We start from the raw sequence: 24,379 nt of genomic DNA, 5'->3' as shown, positions 1-24,379 counted from the left end.
TACATGCATTTTTCACATTAAGAACTTGCTTTTACTAGTAGGCAAAGAAGGAGGAAAAAAACCCTAAAAATTAGGATTGAAATTTCAGCATCAGAGGCACATTATCCAGACACTTCAGGCCAGGAAATGGCATTACAGAATCCTCCATATATCCCTTGGATTTAAGGATTACTTTTTCTATTTTTAATAATCGGGGACTGTCAAAGAACACATTTGGAAGACACTGTAAATGTAATGGTAATGAACAAAGGAAAGAGGATTAGAAGGGAAGGAGGAAGAGGAAAAGGAATGACAGTGACCACGTTGCACAAACAAGAGACGAATGTCTCAGGTTGAGGCACGGAGATTTGATTCACTTACTGGTTGTCAGAATCACTCCCCTTGCGCTTCCTGGGGATGTCAGGCAGGGCAGCATTGAAAGCCGTGCTGCTGGCAGCCTTGGGGGCGGGGTTCATGAGGCCGGGCCCTCCGCAGGCCACGCACGGGCTCCCATCCGCTGAGAACTGGTCTGGCAGCGAGAATAAAGGCTCAGTGTCCAGCAGGAGCTGCAGCACGCTGCACCCACCCTCATCCTCACCGGCACTAAAAGCTGTGTGTGCGTGGCTCTGTGCCTCTGACACGAACAGCCAAGGCTGCATTGACACAAGCCAAGTCCAGCAAAGAGCGCACACCTTCCCACAGAGCTGCAATGATCTCACCATAAAAACTGCCCAATGTTGAAAACTCCACAATGGTTCTGCTGCAGCTCTGACTTTTTCATTCCCCACTGCTGACTATGGCATTTGAACAGAAGTTTTCTTTCTTTGTTCTTCAGAGAAGCCAAAATTTGTACTTGTGACCTGTCTGTAAGTGTAGAAGTAATCTACACACCAAGGCAATACAGAACAGCTCTCCCCTCGCACAACCTTTGCACTTCAATTCCCCCCCACCTCAGACATCCTGCTGCGAGATCACCAGTTGTCAGCAGATCAAAATACTGGGGCTCAAACTAAATGAAAATTAAAAATACATTGTGAACTGTTTTTTAATCAAGTGAGATATCAAAAAAATGGAAGTTTGCTATAATCATATTCCTGACATAAAATCCGCAATTACACAGAACATCTGCCATGGAAGTTGGAAGAGTCTCAAAAACTTGTCAAGTTCCCTTCACAATTCTCCTCTTAAGGAAAACTGCTGTTTCTGGGAAGGCCAGAAGAGAAATCACAAGCCAAAGCAATCCTAGCAACCTAGTGGGAAAGGAGAGCAGTCTCCAGGAACATGAGCACTATTACCCTGATTTTCTGTCTCAATGCAGCTATCACAAAGAATCACCCAGCTGATGTTCAGGCAAAGAGCCAAAGAGCCGGATTTAACTCTGCTTCACAAATGCAGGAACTCCTTCAGGCTCCATGTGCCAGTGAGGACAGATGAGAGATGAAGAGATGTCATTTAAGGAAGTGAGCATCTCCTGCTTCTAGCAGGGTGCAAAAACCAAGAGGATTACTTTGAAAACCCAGCAAGAAGAAAATCTGGACAATTTCTTGTGAGTCTTCTCTCTTTTTTAAGCATCTGTGCTGTTTGCAAAAATGTAGAAATGTCCAAAAACAATGATACAAATGATATTTTTCCCCCCTCTTACATGTAAACACATCTCACATCAGAAAAATGACCTTCTAGGTTTTCATTTGGTGTTGGAATACAGCTCTGGAGAGTTAAATGAAAATAGGCTAATACTCCAACAACAGCTTGCCTGGTCTTCCACTAATCCTCTCTCTATCAAATCAGACAACACAAAGTCAGCTCCTGTTTTATTTTAGAAAGCTCTTTAACTCATTAAGTCACACAGGAAGTTTCAAAAAAAAAGAGATGGAAACAAAGAATCAACAAATACTTGACAAATATATGACAAGCTTTGGACATCTCTGACACCAAGAAAATCTAGTTATTTCAAATGCACATCACATTCAAATTAGGGATATTAAAAATATATTAAAGAAATTACATTATAAATACTATAAGTATTTCTATAAGACAGTGATAGATGTCTGAAATATTTTTATGATGAGTCTCCTTAAAAGTTTCATTTTCTATTTCTGTTATTAACACAATTCCAAAACAAACAAAAAATGCTGACAGATGCAAAGGAACTGTTTTTTAAAAGGAACAGTTTTAATTTGCCCAGGTCAGAGCATCCTATAATTCCTGATTAAGCTATTGAAGTATAATCAGTCTTGATGAATATTCATAAAAGAGTACTTACTAAGCAGCAACCTACATGGTTCCAGGACCAGAATGCCTTCAGCACAACAGATCCCTTCGTCCTGGAACAAAGCAGGACAGCACAGACCCACTGACCTAAATACTGCTCTGCACACAGATGGCCAGCCTGCTTTCCAAACACTTCCCTTTAAAGGAACAAAATCCAAGGCCTCTTTTACAGGTTTTCCAATTTCTCTTCAATATTATTAAACAACTAGGTTTTTGCCCTCACACTCAAGCAACAATTTCTGAATACTGCAGTTATCTCTTCTACCTTTACTAACAACACCCATTTTTGTTATTCTTAAGTGAGAAAACAAAATATATTCAGATTACCAGTAACAGTGACCTATTAAGAACTTCCACACTACAATTATAAGGTGATAAACTGAATCCTTAACACTATCCCTGGGACAAACTAAATGCCAGTATGATGAGTGGCTGATCTTGGACAAAAATGTAAGGTTAAGAATCTGTACTGATCCCTGACATGCTCAGCATGCAGCTTACAGTCTTTACATATACATATATATATATATATATATATATATATATATATTCTTTAAAAGCCCATGAATCAAACCCAAACCCCCATCAACAATGCAAAAGAAAATAAACAGAGAAATAAATAAATTTACAGCTTCAGAACAACCAAGCATAGCTGAACAGTGATTATGTGGAGTTGAACAGAAGTGAACAAATCTTTTTTGTACCTATCACTCACTGAGCAAGAAATGGGCAGAAACAGCTCCTAAAGCCACGGCTTTCCTAAAGCTTTGAAAAGTCAGGAAGGGTGATGGAAAATAATCTCTGAGGGCTCCATAAGAGCCATCACTATGATACTGGGTGAATCCAGGGTGCTCACTCTGTCCCTGGAGTGTCCCAACCTTGTGTAGGCTGTGCTGAAAGATTTCTTTCCCTCTCTGGCTACACCACTTTGGGAGAGCTGAATAATGAATATAACAATCTTTAGGTTCACAAAAAAAAATGGTCTAGAATGCACCCAAATAACCAGGATGGGCTTCTATGATCAGAAAAAGTTGGATTTTTACCCGTCATTTGAGCACCTGGCTGAATTTCTTATGCTTGCATTTTTTGTGAATATTTTCATACCATTGGCATCACAACAAACACCTCTAAACACACATGAAGCAAACTGAAATAATTCCCAATTTCATAGCACACTTGCTTCATGAGAAATAATATCCAGAAGGACCAATCTTTATAACAAGTTGATGTTTCTATAAAACCAAAATCATTAGTGAATTCTAAAACCACTAGAAACAGTTTAAGTCAACTAGAGATGTTTTGTTTGACCACCCTAAAGGCTGTTATTCACACTAGTCTGGTTTGCAAGCCAAATAAAATTCCAGCTGAGAAATGACATTTTTACTGTTCATTCCATTGCTAATGCCCTGGAATACTGATAACCAGATATTAATGGCAAGTGAACAGTTCCTCCAATACATGTCTATTATAATCTTTCTCTCAGCATTAAGCCTATGTGCTTATCTATATTACAAATCAAAAATATTTTTAAAGCATATTATGCACATTGGGACAGATTAAAATAATGAGAATAATACAGGAATTCCTTCACTGGAATTACTCCCTCTGTGAAAAAGCAAAGACCATCCAAACAGTACAAACACATATGAGAAATAGCTCCTTCCCAGTAAGTGTATGTGAAATGAAAAACTGTTAGTTGAACACTCATTTTAGTGTATTTCATAAGTGAGAAAACAAAGTATTTAAGGGATGGTTATCAATACATATTTCTCATAACAAGAGCATCCCCTACTCTTGTGGAAAATAAATAATAATTGGAGTCCCCAAGGGGCTGGCAAAGAAGGGAACAACTGCCAAGGAGCTGCAGGAAACTGTTTGGGGGGAGATACAAAGACAAACCAAATCAGCCATATTCCTGTGTCAGCAAAGTTTCTGTGTCAATCCCCTGCAATGCATTGAGAAACAAGGCTTGGGAGACTCCACATTTTTACAATTACTGACAATAATATTTTCTAATCCCATGCCACATTCCTGAGCTGTTTTCACGACCAACAGTTTCAAGGTTTTCAATTCCTAAGCAAACACAAGCTTTAAGAAAAGGTTTATGGCCAAATTCCACCAGCCATAAAAAGGGAAATTCATGTGAACCAATAATGATGTCCACGTCTGAAGTAGCCATTCTGGTCCCTCTGGGAGGGAGGAAGACATTTCTAGGGTGATTCATCTCTCCCCAGAATAGATTTCTCCATTTGGCTAGATGAAATAAAACAGTTCTAGGGTGATTCATCTCAATCTAAAATAGATTCCTCCAGTTGGTTAGATGAGATACAGCCCAAGAGTGCCTGTCTCTAGTCAGTAATTACACAGGGACCAAAGGAACTGCCTCACACTTGGACATCTAAAGATAAGTGAGATGAAACCCACCCCAAGCACAAAAATATCACACAATTATTTAACATCAGAGCCACAGACAGCACCTGTTTGCATCACATGCAACAAGTTCAAGCCCAAGCCAGGCTTTCCAAATTATTGGCCTAATTATGCACTACCTCAAGACCACCCACTCCTAGCAGGGTTAGCTTTTCTGTCTAGGTTTGCAGGATACACATTAGCACTCCAAAATTAGCAGGAAGATACAAGTCATGTAGTATTAATAAATTAATTAAAGGAGCTGTCAGTCAGCCCTCATTTATTAGCCAGTTTAAAAAAGAACATCCAAATTCAGCTACCGAGATATTACACTAAAATGGGCTTGAAATAAAATATCATTAAAGAAGTACATTTATAAAGCTTATGGTGACACTTTCCATAGTCTGGGAATAAGTGAGACTTGGAGAAATGTGGTAGCTCTGCAGCTAACTAAATTAATAATGTGTTAACACTGGCACAACCTTTCCAAAAACAAGGAATTTTTAACCCAGCATCCTAATTTGAAACACTTTCCAAGAAAAGGAGAAGAAAGAGGCTGCTTTGAATTCAGATTTCTAAGATCACAAATACCACAGACTACTAAATTTTCCAGAGGTGTGTATGTGGCATGCACAAAACCCTCCAGCCAGGGATCTGAGCTCTGTCAATTTTAAAGAACTCCAAATTCTGGTGTAAGCCAGTGTGAAGTGGCACCTGAGGGCTGTGCAGCCCAGCCACAGCAGTTCCTTTTAGACTGTAAAGTTCTGTCACAAATAACACAGTTTTTTGGTGCGGCTTTTTTTTTGTTTGTTTGCTTGTTTGGTTTTTGGTTGGTCAGCTGGGGTTTTCCTGGAGGTTTTGTGGGGGTTTTTTGCTTGTTTGGGTTTAGTTTGTTGGGGTTTTTTTAAGATGTGAGATAAAGCAGCTCTGCTGGGAGGAAAGGCTGAGGGAATTGGGATTGTTCAGCCCAGAGCAGAGAAGGCTTTGGGGTGACCTCACTGTGGCCTTGCAGTGCCTGAAGGGAGCCCACAGGAAAGAGGGAGAGAGACTCTGGACAAGGGGAATGGCTTCACACTGACAGAGGCAAATAACTCCAAACCATGTCAATTGTTTTATTTTACTGTGGAGTTAAATGTCTAAACTTTTAGTTTATTTTAGTGAATTCTTCTGCAGATACTCATTAGAGAGTGTGACAGTGCCACACACAGCCTGCACACGTACAGGAGTGTGTGAGAAAGAGTTACAGGTGCTGTGACATCAGCTTAAGGTCCTGCAAATCTGAACACCTGTACAACAAAGAACTGTATCTTCTACACATAGCTGAGAGTTGTACTAAAAGATTCTTTGAATTTATTTTAGACCTTTAAAACAGGCCATGAAAAGCATTTTCAAACTTACAGCAAGTCTGGCATCAAGCTCATCACCTGCAGTACCTTGTATTGAAAGCTGGGATAACAATCTTTGGAATGAAGTTCTGAAAACAACAGAAATGTATGGACTAAAGCAGCTTATTCTTTCCTCAAATGTTATAAGCATGTGCAATGCAGGAGCAAGATACAGAGAATTTAGCAATGAAAGCATCTTATGAACACAACTATCCAGAGAATAAACTTTTCTATGTTAAGAACATTGGATTTGGTTTTAATTTCACAAAATGAAAAAAGGAAAAAATTAAAACACTCTGAATTACATATATTTAAATCAAATAATAACACAGGCAACTGATTGCTCTCTGCATCTATTTTTACTCATTTTCCTCACCTGGAAGAGAAGCAGTCAAAATCACGACTTACCACTTAAATAACACATTCACTTATCAGATCTCAAACACAAAATATTTGGCCAAATCTATCAGTGTATTAAAAAATAAAAGAAGGCAGGAGGCAGCTACTGGAAAGATCCTCCCCAAGGCCTGGAAAGGGCTCCCTGCTTTCCCAGGCACTGGCATGTTCGCACCAGGTAGAAAGCACTGATAGGAATCAGGAGCCTCATATATCACAGCTCATTTCTGGGAAAAACAACCAACAAACAAAAAGCCAACCACAAATCCTCTCCAGTTGTATTCTCCTAGAAAAATAGTGGACAGCTGTTTTCTTGTAAGTTTTGGAATCATATGATTGCAAAATGCTGAGTCCTATCAAGTGAGCTGTAGAATTTCCATGGTTTTAGCTGGCCCTGCAGTCCAAACAGGGAATTTTCAAAAGTTCACAATTATTCACTTCCAAAATCACTCACCAAATTATTTCTTCTTACAATGAATTTAATTCTTGGATGTGAAACGTCTAAGAGTTAGAGTTTGAGTTTAGAGTTTGTTGTTTGTTTACATTTGTGCAAATGTACCAACAATAAGGTGTACATTCAAGTGAAAAGAAAAAAATCCACCCTAAAAACTACTAGGCAGGTAAGTTTAGTGTAGCCATATCCCACAAACAATTTAGATACTTTTGTCTTAAAAACAAAGAAACGCAAAATTCTTTTCTTTAAAATCCACTAAAAGAACAGGTATAAACATAGGCAGCAGAAGAAAGCAAGGATGGGGGTTAATTTCACAATAAAACATGAAAGCCTATGGTTCATTGATTTCCCAAATCTACTTGTAAATGGAAATGCCTGTGCATTTGGAGCTTTCTTCATTTTGATGATTTTGTCTCCTCTCAGTATATGCACGATATAGAAACAATGCATCTTAAGTTTTAAGCACAGTTGAGCAGACTGCAAAAACGCTACCAAAAAAAAAAAAACCCTGCACCACCACTTTGTTTTCAAACACTACATTTGCCACAGAATTTTACAACAGTATTTAAACAATCAAGCAGCCCAAACAGAAAAACGTCCAGGATTTCAGACAACAAGGATCCCCACATACATTAAAGCACACTCGACCGAAGAGGCATTTAGAAAACAACTGATAAGCCTAGAAGAATTGGTGCTAACTACACAGAGCTGCAGTGATGGCTCAGGAGGGATCGGACCATTTGTGTTTCCCCACACCCCGTGCAAAACGCTCCCTTCCACTCGTTTCCGAGCAGGAACACGAGCAGCAGCTGGTAGTTTACAACCAGCCTTGATTTAGTAGCAGAAACTTATGATTAAAAACATGGAAAGATCAAACCTTGGTCGCCATACATGCGTGGGCACACATACACACACAGAGAAAAGTCAGAATCACTGTACCTAAAATACTAAATCATGTTTACCTACCAAAAAAAAAAAATCATACTAGAGTTTTAGGAATGCAAGGCTACATGCGTACCAGAAACAGAGAGCTACAAACTTAGTTAAAAAAAAAAAAATCCAAACCGAAAGCCCCCAGATTTTTAGCGCACATGTCATCAGTATGATGACACATCTGTCACAGCAGTACAGCACAGTGACCATTACACAGGCGGATGCCAAGGGGACGGTGCCAGGCTCTTGTCAGTGCTGCCCAGGGACAGGACAAGGAGCAATGGACAAACTGAACACAAGAAGCTCAGCCTGAGGAAGAACTTCTGCACACTGAGAGTGGCAGAGCCCGGAACAGCTGCCCAGGGAGGGCCTGGAGTCTCCCTCTCCGGGGACATTCCAACCCAGCGGGACACGCTCCTGTGCCACCTGCTGCAGGTGACCCTGCCTGACCACGGGGGTGGACTGGACCATCTCCAGAGCTCTTTTCCAACCCCATTCCGTGATTCTGTTTCCGTGTGGGCGCTCCAGGTACCTCCACTGAACTGCACCGAGCGGGAGCAGCGAGCCAGGAGCGCCCAGCGGGAATGAGCCACAAACGCGAGCGGCCCCGGAGCGGCACCGGGCACAGGAGCGGCCCCGAGCGCCCTCACGGAAGGACGGCACTGCCCCACGGGCACCAGCCCCACAACAACACCCGCCCGTGCCACATCACCGAGGCGGGCGGGCGGACAGACAGACAGACAGACACAAACAGGCAGACACACCCCACACACGGCGCCCGCCATCGCCCCCCACGCACGGAGCTACGCGCGGCAGGGGCGAGGGGGACGGGGCGCGCACCGCCCGCTCCTCGGGCGGACCCGCTCCCACCTTCCGCCGCCCGCCGCTCCTCCTCGGAGCCCTCGGCGCTTCCCGCTCCTGCTTCGGCCATGGCGGGCGGCCCCGTGCCCCGCTCCACAGCGCCCCCGGCACCGCCGGCATGCAGGGGGTGAGCTGAGGTGAGCAGAGGAGGAGCCGCCGGCGCCGGGGAGGGACCGCGGGCTGCCCCGCCAGCCGCCCCTCAGCACCTCCGCCCCGCCATGTTCCCGCCCCGGCCCCGCGCCGCCTCTCGCGATATGTGCGGCGGTGGCGGCGCCGCTGCGCTCCCCTCACGGCGGCCCTGCGGGTCGGGCTCGATCCGCGACGTGCGGCGAGCCCAGGGCTGCAGGGACAAGTGCAGTAACTACTCGGGAGACACAGCGATGGCTTATTGCAGAGCTGCACAAGCCTGGGTGCTCTGTGGTGACACCGCAAATAAAGCACTACCGCCCGGCTTTTCATGCCTTTATTTAGACACGGAAATTCAGAGTAAGTTTCCAAGCACAGCAACATATAGACGTGATGGACCTGGAGTATTTTGCCAAGTTAGCGATGGATACACAGACATACATCTGCACTGATTTACTACATCCTTAAAACATGTTAGTTCCAGCATGTCCTTGAGTAAGGGATGCTGGCATCTGCCTCTTCCACTGGTTAGATCTCCGTTCTTGCTGGTTAGGCTTGGAAATGCACAAAGATCTTACATGAAGAATATTCCGACTTAAGATAATCTTGACATGTTCCCCATTTTGCAACACTTGGGCTGGCGCCCTGCCCATGTCCAGGGGCTGGGCAGGGCTGGTGCTCCTTCCTCTGGATGGTATACAGAGGATGCTTCATCCGAGGAAGTGTCAGAATCTGGGAATAGTTTTGGTTGGCGGAGGCCTCTGTGAGTGCTCAGAGAGCAGTCCCATCTGTCAGTGAAAAGTAGCATAAAATAGGGATAACTTCCACAGGTGTGCTGAAGTGTGTGAGCAGACCTGTAGCTGGCTTTTGGCAGTACCAGGAGCACGGTTCTGAAGTGAACCTGCCCATCACAGTGCTCTGGTTCACACCCTGGAGTGCCAGTGTGAGCGAGGGGTGTTCCTTGGGCACAAAGACCTCAAGGGACACCTGTAAAAGATTAGTGTGTTCCAGCTATTCCCAGGCATTCCTTCCCTCCAGCAGATCCCACTAGAGCCAGTCTGTGAAATGAAATGAAACCTCTGCAACACAGATGGACCTCAGCAGTGCCTCTTCCATGTGACAGAGCCTCTGTCACTGTCCTGCCCCGTGTTGGTGCAGCCTGTGCCCACTCAGTTCCACTTGCAGCTGTGACAGAAGAGGCTTTTGCTCAAGCACACAAATCTGTGGGATTGATCCACAGCCATCTCTATTGGCTGCACAGCTGCTGCTTCTCTCTCTTAGGACACCACAATATAAGAAAAATCTAAAGCTCTCAGAGAATGTCCAAAGTAAGGTTATGGAGATGGTACTGAAGGGCCTGAAGAGAAAGCCACAGAAGGAGCAGCTGAGGGCACTGGTCTGTTCAGCTGGAGAAGAGCAGGCTGAGGTCAGAGCTCACAGCAGTTCTGCAGCTTTCTCAGGAGAGGAAGAGGAGGGGCAGGCCCTGCTCTCTGCTCTGTGTGACCAGGGACAGGACCGAGGGAAAGGCTGGAGCTGTGTCAGGGCAGGGTCAGGGTGGATATCAGGGAAAGGTTCTTCCCCCAGAGGGTGCTGGGGCTCCCCAGGGATGGTCACGGCACCAAGGCTGCCAGAGCTCCAGGAGGGTTTGCACAGCGCTCTCAGGGATGCACAGGGTGGAATTGCTGGGGTGTCTGTGCAGGGCCACAGGTTGTACTTCAGTGATCCTTCCAGCTCAGGATACTCCATGATTCTATGAACTCAGGCACCAGAAAACCTGAAGTACAGATGGTATTTATTGCTCACCAGTGGGGCCAGAGCTGCAGAGTTGGTGATGTGTGTGTGGAGAAAGCTCCTTCTGCAGGTGTTCTTCTCCCACTGTTCTGGGGGCTTTCCCCTGTCTATTATCAGTAATGGGGATCCTGTGGAGCTGGCAAGAGTAGCTGTAATATTTTGCAAATGATATTATGTTCTTTAATCCTCAGTTCTGGTGGTTACTGTCAAAGTTAAAATTTATGTCTTTAGAGCTGCAGACAAGGAATCAGTTTTTTCAGATCTAGGGGCAGACTCTTAAGATAAAAACACCCTTTGCTAAAAGTAAGAAAATGTGACTAAATACATGTGAAAAGGCAGCTGGGATCAGTCTCTTCTCCCAAGTAAAAAGCAGTAGGATGAGAGGGAACAGCCTCAACCTGTGCAAGAGAAGGTTTAGATTAAATATTAGGACAAAATTCTTCATTGAAGAATTGGAAAAGTCTGTCAGGAAAGCAGTGGAGTCACCAACCCCAGAGGTATGTAAAACATGTGTGGATGTGGCACTAGGGGATGTGGTTTAGTGGTGGATTTGGCAGTGTTGAGACTCAATGAGACAATGATCTCCAGGATCTCCTCCAAGCAAAATGATTCTGTGATTCTAAGGGCTTGAGAAAGTAAATCCTCACAAAACACTACAAGCCAAATACATTCAAACACCTATGAATTTTATGTAATGTGGTGGAAAATCAGCAACTCAGCTAGTTAGGTAGAGCTGGGGGGAAAAAAACCCAACCAGAAAACAAAGATGTGTTTCCTTCATAGCTTTCAGAGATGTAGGCAGAATTCACTTGTCTAAACTCCAAACTGTAATCTTGAGGATGGTTCCTCAGATGCAATCCTGAACTCCATTCATGACATCTTTTATAATTGGAAGCTCCCAGCACATTTCCCATCTGATGTGGAAGCTCCTTGTCTGTGTGGGAGGGGGCAGCTCAGCATCTTGCCCGTGGCAGAGCCCAAGGGTTAGAGCACGTGGAAGGAGTGGGTGCATGGCTCTGACAGAATATTCCAGGGAAGAGGCCAGGGAATCATGGCTCCCAGCTGGGGATGCTGCTGAAGAAATCCCATGGTACTTCTGTGACAGTCTCAATGCACACTTCTTCATAGTGTGCTTTTCCCCCTTGGAAATCTGACTTTTCATTTTAGAGAGTTATGTTCCATGTAATCCCACTGTTACTACTGCAAATATATCTGTATATATATATGTATGTGTATCTCCATCATGATGAGTTCATCTGGTCTTGCAGAGTTTGCATTGAACAGAAGGAATTACAAACTCTTTCTGCCCTAAATGAAATTAAAAGCAGAAAAACAGAAGGGAGAGCTAAAAATCAGTTAAGATGCTGTTGCTGACTTTGATAAACTGCTAGCAATAATGCACAATTTTATTCATATACCACAACTGATACTGAGAAAATTTTAATGGATTTATTCCCAGGAAGCTTAAATGTCATCTTTTGTCCTGCTAAAATAATGTCTTGCCCCAGTTTTGAAGCTGGGAGCTCCCTCCTCCAGGTTTGCATCATCAGTGGACACCCAAATGCTAAGGGGATTTCAGAAGTGAGTCAGCCGCACTGACTGAAAATGTTTCAGGGACTCAGGAACCACCGAAAACTGAAAATGGCTGTTGTTATAAAGCTCAATGAGTTAAACATTTAAATAGTTCTCCAAAACTGTTTTAACAAGCTTAATAGCTAAACAGCTACTAAATACAAACTCTTTCCACATGGGAACATTAATGAGGACATTTAAAATCTTTGGGGTGTTCTTTTAACTGACTCACTAGAAACAGAACTACTGTACCTGATTCACATTTTGTTTCATATTTTTTAGTGCAGTTGCAATTCACTGCGGAAGTTCTTGGCACTAGGTCAGAAAATCAGATCAGTCTCCTGGCAGTATTTCTGCCTGTACTCCTCCTCCATGGTCAGTGCCATGTCAGCCAGCACTTGGATAATTCCTACAAACATAAAGGGCTGCCAGATCATTAGCACAGATCTGAGACATCATTTATTAGAGTCGTTTCTTATTCAAAGGTGATGACTGGGCCCTTCGCTGAACCTTTAATACATGACAGTAACTGGTGTTTATAGCACAGTGTGCCTCCAGTCTTGGCAGAGCAGGATCCCAGTTTATGTAAGGCACTGATTTTGAGTAGGCCACACTTGATATTTTTGCCCCATTTTAAGGTGAACACTTTCTCTTGAGTAGCTTTCAGCAATAAAATAGGGAACAGAACGCTTTATGTAAGCCACAGATAGCCTCTTTTCTCCAAACAACTTATACAACAACGTGCTAAAGGGGTAAAAATAACAATCAAACCTCGGGGCAGTTAAATAATAGCCTGAGACTGAGCACTTAAAGTGTCTGTATTATTCCTCCTTTTCCCCTCTTCAGTCACATCCAAAGCATAGCATGTCTCAGCTGTTTCCCAGGACGTGGCAGATGCCGTCCCAGTGATGTGCATTTCTTTGTGTATTTGCTGGGGCCAAGCTGGCCCCACACACACCTCACTGACCTGGGAGCGGGAACACAGGGAGTCACTCTCCATTATTAGGGTGGCTTGTGTTACTTCTCACAAAAACACCCCTGGGGAGAGCCAGAGAACTTTTTTCTGCTGAAACTTAATAGCAGGAAACTGAAGTGACCCAGCTTTGTAAGTCTAAACAGAGATTTTTCATAACCTTCTCTCCCAGAACACAAATGTTTATGGTTTCCCCTCTGACTCTGGTCTTATATGGCTGAATGTACAGAATCAAGTGTGGTTTTTTAGAGGACATATGAAAAAATTATCTAGTTACAAGAATTAATCTTTTTTTTTTAAATCTATTTCAGTCTGTTATGTGTATTTTATTCTGCTTAAGGTCACTGGATTACTTTTAAGGGCACCACAAGCAATTTACTGACTTTGCTACAAATTCTGTGAGTATGTATTGGTACAATCTGGTAAAATCACTTTAAAGCAATATTTCTTCTCCAAATCAGAGACTCTTTAGCTTCAAAAAGTAAATAAATAGCATAATCATGCTGTCATTGGCCAATAGTAAAAATAAGCTCTTTAAAATTATTTGTGCTTAATAATTACTATGGAAGCCCTTCAAAGAAGCAAAAAACAGAAAAAAAATCAGGCTTCACTAGCAATGGACTGTGCTGTGCTGGCACAATACTGGGACCATGGATTATGTTCTGCTTTATCCAACTGGATTGTGACACGGATATACTCTGGCCTTGGACATCTGGGAATCGTGGACAAATTCCTTTCATGATGAAACAAGTTTAGCTTGAGAAGAGCATCTGAATCCTACTTGCTCTTCCTCTCTAATCTCAGTATTGGAGCCAGCAGGATGGCAATTTAGTGTGTGATTTTCTAACAAAATTAAAGGCAGTCAAAAGGATTAACATTTTCCAAAGTGCCTGCTTAATTTTGGAGTCCAGGTCTGCAAGGGTTTTGCCCACAAAATAATAATACACTTGCTTGTAAATCTCTTACCCCAAAGTCTCTCAATTTGACAGTGCCACTTCTGATTTAAAAACAAAATAATCAGTTTTGAAATAACCTTTTTGTTCCTGGCAGAAACTGGTAGTTTCTGAATGTCTATTGAGAGCCTAAAAGTGGCATTTAAACAAATGGTATGTTTTTCAAAGTTTCCTCAAGGCATTAGTTTGATTTTGGTTATTAGAAACCAGGTACTATTGTCCTGTTTAACAGCAGAAGTGCCATGCAAGTTTCTCACCACTGTGTTTGAAGCCAAAAGGCCTCCTCTCCACACACTGCTTTTCAACCAGCTGAGTTGTATAAATAGTTAAACCTTTTCGTCTCATTTGTAAGGAACACCAAAGCATGGCATCAGCAACCAGTTTGCTTTGAAGGCCATCCTTGTTCCTGATTTCTTTGGGCTTTAGATAGGGATCTTCTGCTGACGTCAATGGGAGTTGGATGAGACCTCAAAGAAAGCTGAAGATCCTGATGTGTGTGTCTAGATTGCCAGTGATTTCACCCTGTCCTGATCAAAAAAGTCACTGAAGTTCTTATCTGATCATCCCCTGGTATTAAATAGAGACAATGAAGTCAGAAGTAGAACTGGGGAAGTGAAGTGTCCAAAACTGTTGCAGTTTTGCACTCCCAGTAAATCACTGCTCCCATTTCCAGTTGGTTTTGTGCATGGCTGCACGTGTCCAGACGAGGTTGGGGGGAATATCTTGGCATCTGCCTCCTGTTGGAGCTCCATCACTTCCTGGCCCCACGCTGGGGGCAGATCCTGCACACAGCTTTGGAAGGGAGGGAGGGAGGGAGGGATGGTGTTACCTCCACGTGTCTGTAACACCCTCTCTGTAGCTGTAGTCTCCCTTGCAAGGTGTGGAGCAGGGGCTGTGGTTACACTTTTGCACAACAGCTCCAAGGGCTCAGCACTCACTCTACTGACAAGTCTCCCTCATCCTTCAATTCCAAGGGCAGGAAATGTAGAGGCAAGGGCAAAGGTTTTGTCTTTGGAGCAGGGAGGATGGGCAGAGGCACCTGGAGGGGAAGGAGATGCTGCCAGTGGAAGTGAACTGCCTGGGGACAGCACGGAGAGCCAGCACGTATTCCTGGAGGAGGAGAAGCTGCAGCAGATGGTGCCTCACTAGAAACAGATTAAAGCAGCTGCTACAGAAACAAGATTCAGCACCGAGGGTCGGTTCAGATCCGAAACAAACTGTTCCTAGCAGAGCTTGGCTTGGTTGGGAAAGGAGAACCCTGTGCTCATTCCCTCCTCAGCACAAGGAGATTGAAGTCTTTGTGCCCCACCTACCTCAGGAACAGGGACCTCCAAGGGCTCAGATAACCTGAGGAGTGGCACTGGGAGGAGCAGGAGGCAGCAGGGATGAGCTCCCTCTGCGTTGGAGAGATTAATTTCCTGTCACACCCACTGCAGCAGTGTTCCTGAGTGATGAAGTGTCCAAACCCTGGTGCCAGTTCAGTGTGTGACAGACACAACAATTTGCCCTTCAGCTGTCACAATATTAAAGCACCTGGAACCTGGTGGATTTTAGGAGCAGGCATTCCACGCTGCAGAGCCTGGCATGGCTGAACCCAGCGTGGCTCACAAGGAACAGGGCCTGCACCCATCCTTAGAACCTGCTTTCACCTGGAATATTCAGCTGTGGGACAGGCATTTTAGTACCTCTCTGATATTTAATGTTTACATGTGTGATGAATCACATTACCTTAGAGAAATGGAATCACAGAACCATGAAGGTTGGAAAAGGCCTCCAAGATTGTTGGGTCCAACTTGTGCCCGATCCCCACCTTGTCACCCAGACCAGAGCACTGAGAGCCACATCCAGTCCTTCCTTAAAAACCCCCAGGGATGGGGACTCCAAACCTCCCTGGGCAGCCCCTTCCAATGCCTGACAGCCTCCTACATTTCCAAATACATTAAGCACTTCCTGAACTGCAAATATACCCTTGCCTAGTCCAGAGCTGGGAGCCACCACTGTCCCCACTGCCAAGACAGACAGTTTTGGATACTCCTCCCTTCTCCCTCCTTAGGAATGTCAGAAAAAGCCTTTTATTGCCCAAAGCATTATTGTTTTGCTTAGGTACCGTGCACACTTTGCACAACAAAGAAATGAAAAATATAGATATTTGCAGTAAGTCTTATAAACTCTAAGATAAGATTTAAAAAGATATTTACCCACGCTGAAAGCATAGCCTTCAAGCACTTTTTTTGAGGAATATCTGGTTTGGTAATGCAAGGAGGTAAAGAACTAAACCTATATTTCCTTATGATGTGTAGCTCTGCCATACAATCATGCACACACAAGGGAAGAAAGGGGGGATCCCATTAAATAGAATTTACAAAATTCTCTTGCATTTTACCTTCATTGAGAGCAGCAATTCTGGGGTGGAGGGATGGAGGGAGGGAGGCCTCCTGTTCTTCTCAGGAGGGCTCCAGACAAGGCCAGACAGTGTCTCCTCACTTCTCTTGGCTTTCAGCTGCTCCACTCTGATCATTTTTTACACAACTTTCTGTGCTTCTGCTGCTCTGAACTTGGCAGGGAAAGTGGAACAGGAGGACAGAAAGGCTTCTATAGTGGATCAAAGGACACAACTGCCCCTGGAAGCCTTTCCTGGATAAATTACGGCCTATGGGGAAGGTAAGACTGGAGAAGATCAGTAACCATTTGAGAAGCAGCTTCTTCATCTGGCTGCAGGTGGGACAAGTCAAACATTATCTGCTTTCTCTACTTTCTGATTGAGTGTAACAACACTGGGGTGTTTTGTTGTCCACAGAATTAAAGATGAGAATCCACAAAACAGGATCTCAATTCCTTAGATGTCTCCCATTCTGGAAAAGAAATCCAGTACACACCGAGGTGAAAGAAATGAAAACTGCAACTTTACAAAAAGAATGCTACTTTTATTTTCAAATGCTGTAAAAAGCCTCATATAAATTTTTATAATGCTTCTATGTAACTTTCCCAACCACAACTAATGAAACAGTCTAGGAAAAATATAGCAGTCGCATTTTGACTCCAAGAACGAGCTGCTGTGAGATCCCAACAGTAAAGGACAAGATTCAGTGTGTTACAACGCCTGTAATTGCTTGTGTTATTGAGAAAGTGAGAGCACTTCCTAAGCATTACCTGGGCTAGACTGCAGCATTCCCTGCTTGCTGGGCACAGGAGGAATGTCAGCCCTGGGGAAGGAGCTGACAGCAGCTGTGTGCTGTTCCTGGTGCCCACTCCTGGTGCCCCCTGGCTGAACTGCCCCCAGCAGGTGCCCTTATCCCAGACTGTCTCCAACGGCTCAGGTGGGGAACAACTGACCTATAAAAATAACACTTCTATAACTCTCCAGCAAGGCAAATTGAACAGTGCAAATGCAGTATCAACAAGATTTGATTTCTGAATGCTGGCAATTTTTTAAACTCCTTTTGCACATGAGACAACCTCTGCTGATATCCTGTACCTAAGGCCACTCACTCACACTGATTGGAGATGGAACAAAGTGCAGAAGCTCAGCTGCAGTTCCCAATCCAAGCCTCCTCCCCACTTTCAGGGAATTCCAATCCAGAATTTGGATTCAGGCTCTCCACTTCCATCAATGCACTCAAGTTTTCCCTGCTGGAATAGGTAAACATCCCAGCAAACCTCTGATAACAATTTGCATACACAATTTAGCGTTTTAACAAAAGTTTAACAAAACATACTTCCAGAAAATAAATTTTCACATGGTTGCAATCATCAAGCCATTTCAGGATCTTTGGTACTCCAAGAATAAGAAAAAAATAAATGGCACAGTGACAAACGCTGCCAAAGGAAAACACACAACCATCCAAAGGAATCAGATACAAATAACAAAATTAAAGATATGTTGCAGTTCCTTTTTTTTTTTTGAAAGCCAGTGTAGATTAACCTGCTGTTCTCTTTAATCCAGTACAGTGTCACAGTTTCACCTTTAAAGAAACCCCTATCATCCTAAAAGCAGTAGTTAATATTGTTTAACTTGATTTACTGATTAAAATAATGCTATGTTTACAAAAAAAATTTAAAAACTCAACTACCACAATACAGGAGTTTATGCTAGATAGGCTGCAGGCTGTTTCCTTATGGATATAACTCCTATGTGAGCACTGATATGATTAATCATCTGCAGTTTTAAATTAGTATTATTTTTAGTGTTGCAAGTAGAAGGGTTGAGCTTTTCCCCAAGTTTGTAAACCAGTGAGTATGTACAGACATAGTTGTTTAATAGATAGCTTTAAATTAAGTGTGTATTTCTCTGCCCTCCCCTAAGCCCCACAGGAAAAAAAATCACCAGTATCACTGAGCATTTGCAGTTTCCATGAAACTGAGCTTGTCTCAACAAGTTTGAGCAAAGACTTCTTTGTAGGTCACGTTAATGGGGTTACTGTGCTCTTCTGAAAGGTGGTGGTTGCAGGAATTCCAATTCCAGTGCACACAGTGCCCCATGGATGAAACTGGAAATTAAAACCAATGAAAAGTATTTTGAATAGCAGTGTCCTTTGAAGCCAAATTTATATCTCAGGATTTTTTTCCTGCCTGAGTTTCCCTGTTTTGGAGCCAAGGCCTTAGGAAAGGCATTTCCTTTCCTGAGAAGCCTCAGGAGCTGTTGGGGCACTGGCAGAACGATGCCTGAAAGGTGGATTCAAGCGAGTTATTGTTTTTCTACAGCCTTTGGATGGCCCCAGGTTGAGCCTCAGCACACTGACAAGGCTAAGAACAACACTGGAGAATTTTTAAGGACCTTGCCCCACAGCAAGATGTTAATTAGTGTAAGGTCTGGGAAACAAATGTGAGAGATCAAGGAGCTGTTCCCACCTCAGTCCAGCATTCAGGCAGAAGCTCAACTTAGCTTTGCTCTAATACTGGATGGGCCTGAGGCAGTGGCTACTCCTCTTTGAAGAGCTAAAGACAGAAACTGTTTGGTATAAATAACAGATATTAGATGCTTCAAGGGAGACAAAACTGTGGAGGAAAGGCTGGATCAGGGATCCTGGCTGGATCAGGGAAGAACACCTGCCCATCACAGGCACTGATGCACAGAAATCTTGCTGGCAAATGGGCTCTTATGCAACAGATCAACATGCCAGTGTGTTTTTCAGAGCATACAAATAATTCAGAACAGCTGACACCACAGTGCCTAACAGCAATAAATATTTCTCTAATGGCTTTATAACAGTAGTTTCCATATTGCTACAAAAGTCTGTCCAGTGGAATCTTTCCTGCTGTATGCCAAAACATCCTGTGCTCCACTCAGAAGGGGCTGCAGAGGTTTTAGGGTGCCTTTCACTGGTTCAGAGGAGGGAGACAGCAACAGTGACTCTGCTTGCTCAGCCACTGGGCAATTGTTCAGTGCTGCACATCTCATTTGACCAGAAAATGACAGCAGAGATCTCTGCTGTACTGTGACAGATTCAAAGCCCTGCAGATAAGCTGTAAGTACAGGCAGAGAAAATCACCAGTGACCAGATAATTGCAAACTGCTCTGGGAGTACAACTCAGTCCTGAACTGCTGCTGGGCTGATGAACAAAACAGAGCCTGCACATGGAGGTATTTCTGCTTCTGTTTCCTCTGCCCAGGGAAAGGACACCTGGCTTGGCTGTCAGGTTGTCACCATCCTGCAGACTGGCCACAAGAACATTTAGGTGGTCCCTGAAAATTGGGCTGCAGACTCAGCTGATTCTAATCCCATGGCCACGCCAAGTGGAGATCCTGGGAGAAAAGGAACCCACTGGAGAATCTGAACCCAGTGGGACACTCAGTTTCCTCTATGTGAGCAGAGGCTGCGATTCAGGAGAGGTTAAAGCAGGATCCCTTCTGCCTGCAGCTGCTCAGGGAGGAAAAAAAAGAAAAGGCACCAATCTGATCACTTCTCTAGAACACATTTTGCACAGAGGGAAGAGAATGTTTGAATTATGAGTAGCTCAAAGGTGATCTGCTTTAGAGCAGAGGCAGGAATGCAGTCTTGGAAACTGCCATCCCCTCAAAACTTCCCATCAGAGTGTTTCCCTTCTGCTAAAAATATTGATGCCTTTTATTCAGATTCCTTTTTGCTTCTGAAATTGCCAGCAGGCATCATCACCTCTAACAGCAATACTGCCAATGATCATTTAAAGCAGAAATACCACTAAACAGATCACAGGGACTGCCTCACTGCCACACACTGTGGGACAAGGGACAAAAGGGATGATGATAAAGGGCTGATAAAGTCCTGCACTCGGGGCAAGAGAGGGCACACAGGACACAAGGAGGCCCAGAGGACACTGCTATTTAAAATAATTCCATGTGCTACACTCATGGGGGATCTGCAGCCCACAAATGGAACACCCCTGAGCAATTGCTCAGAGAGGTTTGCAAATGTGGACAGTTTTCTTTTTACTGCATATCTAAACCCCACCAGCTGAGCAGTACAACACCAATGCTGCATCAAATGATATGTTTCCCTCCTGGGTGGATTAGATGGTTTACAGTACAAACAAAGCCACAGTACAGAGAGGCATAATTAACCATTATCCACACGTAGGCAGTGCAGGAAAAGCGATGCACGTTCCTTTTATTCCAGTACCTTTGTATAATAAAGTTAACAAAAATATTCAAATATTAAAAAAAAAAAAAAAAGAAAAGGACAAAAAAAAAAAAAAAGAAAAAAAAAGCCAGCTGGCACTGCCAACTAATTCCTGTAGTAGTCTTAGAAATCCTAATCCTGTAGAATTTCCATGTGAAATCGATGCGCACCAGAGTCGATGTGTTGATAACTAACGCCAAGCGGGCCTGGTGATGCAGCTACCTGAGGTTTGTGTTTGCAATTTCCTTTGGGGGGTTGTGTTCTGTTTCACAACTTCCCAGCTTTCATGTAGGAAGGGATGGAGCCACGCTGGGTGAGCCCTTCAAACCTCTTGTAGGTGTAATTGAGGAAAACCCAGTCTTTGGATTTGTAGTCGGGTTCCGTCGTGTTTGGCACTAGAATTCAGAAACAAAAGCAAACACACATTAAAAGAGTTAAACCCAGGCTGCTTCTTAGAGGACTTTTCACAGAGCTAAACAGCCCTGAACTCTTATTTCCTTAGTCAGCAGAAACTCCTGGAAGAAATCCTGCTTCTAATCAGGTCAGTTGAGTTATAATTCCAACATAGAACTCAGAAGCAGAAAAAGAGAGGGTTTTGTTTTGCCTTTTTTTTTTTCCTTTTAATTATATGTACACCCTCTACCAGGTTTCCATACCTTGACAGAAGACTCTAACACACCCACAGGATACACAATTACAAACCTCATGACATTTCTGATGTTCTGATTTTTAGGTATCTACATGCACAGTACCATTTTCAGTGGGTCTGAAATGCCAAAATAATACAAATGTTCTTGGAACTACCCAAATATGGACATAATCAGCTTAGGCACTGGAGATGGGTTGCTTTGCATTAAAAGGACAAACTTCCTCACCATTAAATAAAAGCCACTTCAGAAAAAAAAATAACCAACAGCTTTTGGATAATTCTTATGGTTGTTAACACAGCTACACTTAGCAGACAGCAATTAATAATCTGCCAATCTCCAAGTAACTGAAAACAGTGGGACCTGGGACTTTTTGTATGTCACAGAACCAATTCTTTTATATATGAAAATTTCCTGTAACTTGCCAAGAGAAATCAACAACTAAAAAAACCCTGAAGTGATTAACAGAGCAACTCAGGTTCATTAAATACTGCATTAAGTAATCAAATGTCTGAAAATTCTGACCCACAAATATCCCAACAATTATGTTGGGCACAAACCTCAGAAGTCACTGAAGATGAAAAGCAAATCAGTGTTTTAAAAGAATCTGGTTAGACAGACTGCCTGGCAGAAAACTACACTGCTTTCTGTGCTCACTACCTCTGCAAACCATTTTTACCAAGAGTTTGGACTCTGAAAATCTCTGGGCTTTGCAGCTATGAAAGATCACAGGTTTACACTCATATTTCAAAGAAAATATAGAGACTTGATCTACAGACTAACTTGATTGGGTCATTAGTAAAATTAACACAAACAACAACAAAGGCAGCTGTGCAGTGTTCTGGCATGGATGGAGATTTGGAATTTACAATGGCAGTCTCACCTGGCTGTAAAATGTCTGATTCAGGAAATTCATCAAAGTTGGAAGTATCATCAATACTTTTGATTTCTATAGGGATTGCAGCTGGTCTTTCCCTGCAAATAAAGATCAATGCCAGAAGAGTGAATGTTGGGAAATGAGACATTAAGTTCCAGTTTTAACTTAGCTTTTACACTTAAAGCTTCCCTTAATGCAGAGCACTGAGCGCATCACAGATGAATCTGACTCTCCTGTTTGCTGACACCATGGGGAGATTGTTTGGTCCTTATCTCCACTGGTGTCTTCCTGGCAGGCTTGGGGCAAACATCATTTTCCCACTGAGAGAGCATCCCACACTTATCTGCCACACAGCTATCACCCCGATCTTGTCACCAGCCACCACTGTGGTTACCCTGTTTCACAAACCCAGCCCAGCAGGATTGCACTTGCACCCACAGCTTTACAATTCCAGTGCTCACCAGCCTGGACCTCATCCAAAACCTTTGGACTGCAGCTCCTCTTTGTGACACTCAGCATCTCTCTCCCAAAGCAGGCTGCCTCTGTTTTAGCACCTCCACAGCCAGGAAGCCCTTGAAGAAGTTTTAAGGTGGCTTTTGAAAGTGCCCAAGGAATTTGTGCCAGCAAAATGCTCACACTGGGACACAGCGCTGTGGGAAAGGCAGTGATTTACACCTGTAAACTCACCACAGGTCTAATTACTACACTTACAATGAAATCCACAGCCACTCTACAACAATTTCTTTCTGTTCTGGGCAGTCTGGAATAATCTGAGGTATCTCAAGTCAGTTAAACTCTGGCCATTTCTGTGCATGTCAGCAAGGCCAGAAAACCTTCAGTGTCAACCCACTACTGCCAGTAGCTGCCTTTCAAAATAAAAGATAAATTGGAAATAATTGTCCTTGACATCACAATACATGAATTTCTTGCTTTCATGGCTTTTATTCTCCCTGTAAAACGTGTGTATATACATACCTGATATGTCCCCAGTCTACTCCTTCAAAAAATGGATGACTTTTTATTTCCTCTACTCCATTGCTACCAATTCTGTTTTCTGAGTCGATACAAAATCTGGAAAAGGGGAAAAAACAAAGGGAATGTTACAATAAATTCCACAGAAGCAAGAGTATCCAGTATCAAGAATTTGAAGAAGTTCTGTCAAATTGTTTCACCACTTGGGTTAACATCAAAGCAACCCATTGCATCTAGGAGAGAAGGCAAACAGTAGAAGCAGAACATTGTTAAATTCTTCAACAAAAAGCTACAATGCCAATAACTAACACCTTTTCTAAACTGCTGAATCCCCATCTTCCAGGTTTGTGAAAAATTGCTGCATGTTCTGGTCCTGTAGGATCAGTTTGGAATGGAGGCTCAAATCACTACTGCTGAGAACTGCCCTGGCATGTTCTCAACTATTTAAACATCCATGTTTCAAAGTCAAACTAAGAAGAATAAATATACTTAGTAAATCAAGACTGCTCTCTGATGTTGTATTTTGGAATCCCAGTGGGCCAGCCTATTCCAAGCATGCCATGTCCCCGTTCTCCCACTTCCTTCTCCTCAGAGGTGCAGGTGGTGCAAAGACCCAGGGCCTGTTTCTGATACAGCCCTGCTGCATAACCTCAGCTCAGACCCCACAAGAAATTGTCAGTTTCTCAGAAGTAGCCATGAAATAGCAGGAAGAAAAAGGTGAAATTGGAGACAGAGGATTGGTGGGATGGGGACTGCTACCTGCTCCAGCAGGCCAGAAGGAAAAGCCTAAAATCCCAAAGAAGGAAAATAGGGAGGTGGAAGCTCTCTGACAGCAACTCAGTGACCTCAGGGATTTGTTCCAGGGAGCAGCAGAGGCTGACTCTTCTCCTCTAGACTGGAAAAGCCTTTCAAGTATCTCATCCAGGAGATGGGAACACCAGCATTTGCCTAGCAATTCATTAAATCACAGCCATTTTCTCCATTTTCTGCATATGCAGCACAGCAGGTTAGGCTACAAACTTATCCAGCTATAAATTAAAGTTCTTTTTCTTGTAGTTGGGTGTCAGTGGGGAAGAAAACCTCCCTGTATTTGTATTGCAGCCTGGCAGGCTGGGTGGTGCCAAGGACTAACAACAGACCTCAAACCTGTAACAACACTCAGCCACAGGATTTGTCAGGCTTTG

General features: G+C 43.4%; 2 protein-coding genes across 4 annotated transcripts in view; both read right to left on the bottom strand.

The window, feature by feature from the left end:
- The window catches only part of BMAL2 (basic helix-loop-helix ARNT like 2), a 32,998-nt gene extending 24,060 nt beyond the window's left edge, over positions 1–8,938 (bottom strand). The window contains 4 exon segments of the mRNA XM_058022513.1: positions 361–508; positions 8,698–8,811; positions 8,814–8,901; positions 8,903–8,938. Of these exon segments, the coding sequence (XP_057878496.1) occupies positions 361–508; positions 8,698–8,811; positions 8,814–8,901; positions 8,903–8,908 (356 nt within the window). The 5' untranslated portion in view covers positions 8,909–8,938.
- Positions 8,939–17,006: 8,068 nt separating this feature from the next.
- Positions 17,007–24,379, bottom strand: part of STK38L (serine/threonine kinase 38 like) — a 46,158-nt gene continuing 38,785 nt past the window's right edge. For 2 of the 3 annotated variants that reach the window (XM_058022845.1, XM_058022846.1), the window contains exons 12-13: positions 23,199–23,294; positions 22,087–22,321 (exon numbers count right to left, since the gene is read on the bottom strand). In XM_058022845.1, coding sequence (XP_057878828.1) covers positions 22,087–22,321; positions 23,199–23,294 — 331 coding nt within the window. Of the gene's footprint in view, positions 21,095–22,086; positions 22,322–23,198; positions 23,295–24,379 lie in introns of those variants that run through there. The other variant, XM_058022847.1, reaches the window with a different exon arrangement.

This window comes from Melospiza georgiana, chromosome 4 (genome assembly GCF_028018845.1).
Source record: "Melospiza georgiana isolate bMelGeo1 chromosome 4, bMelGeo1.pri, whole genome shotgun sequence".
Lineage (NCBI taxonomy): Eukaryota > Metazoa > Chordata > Aves > Passeriformes > Passerellidae > Melospiza > Melospiza georgiana.
Note: the sequence above shows the minus strand (reverse complement) of the source record. Positions and strands in the feature narration are given on the sequence as shown.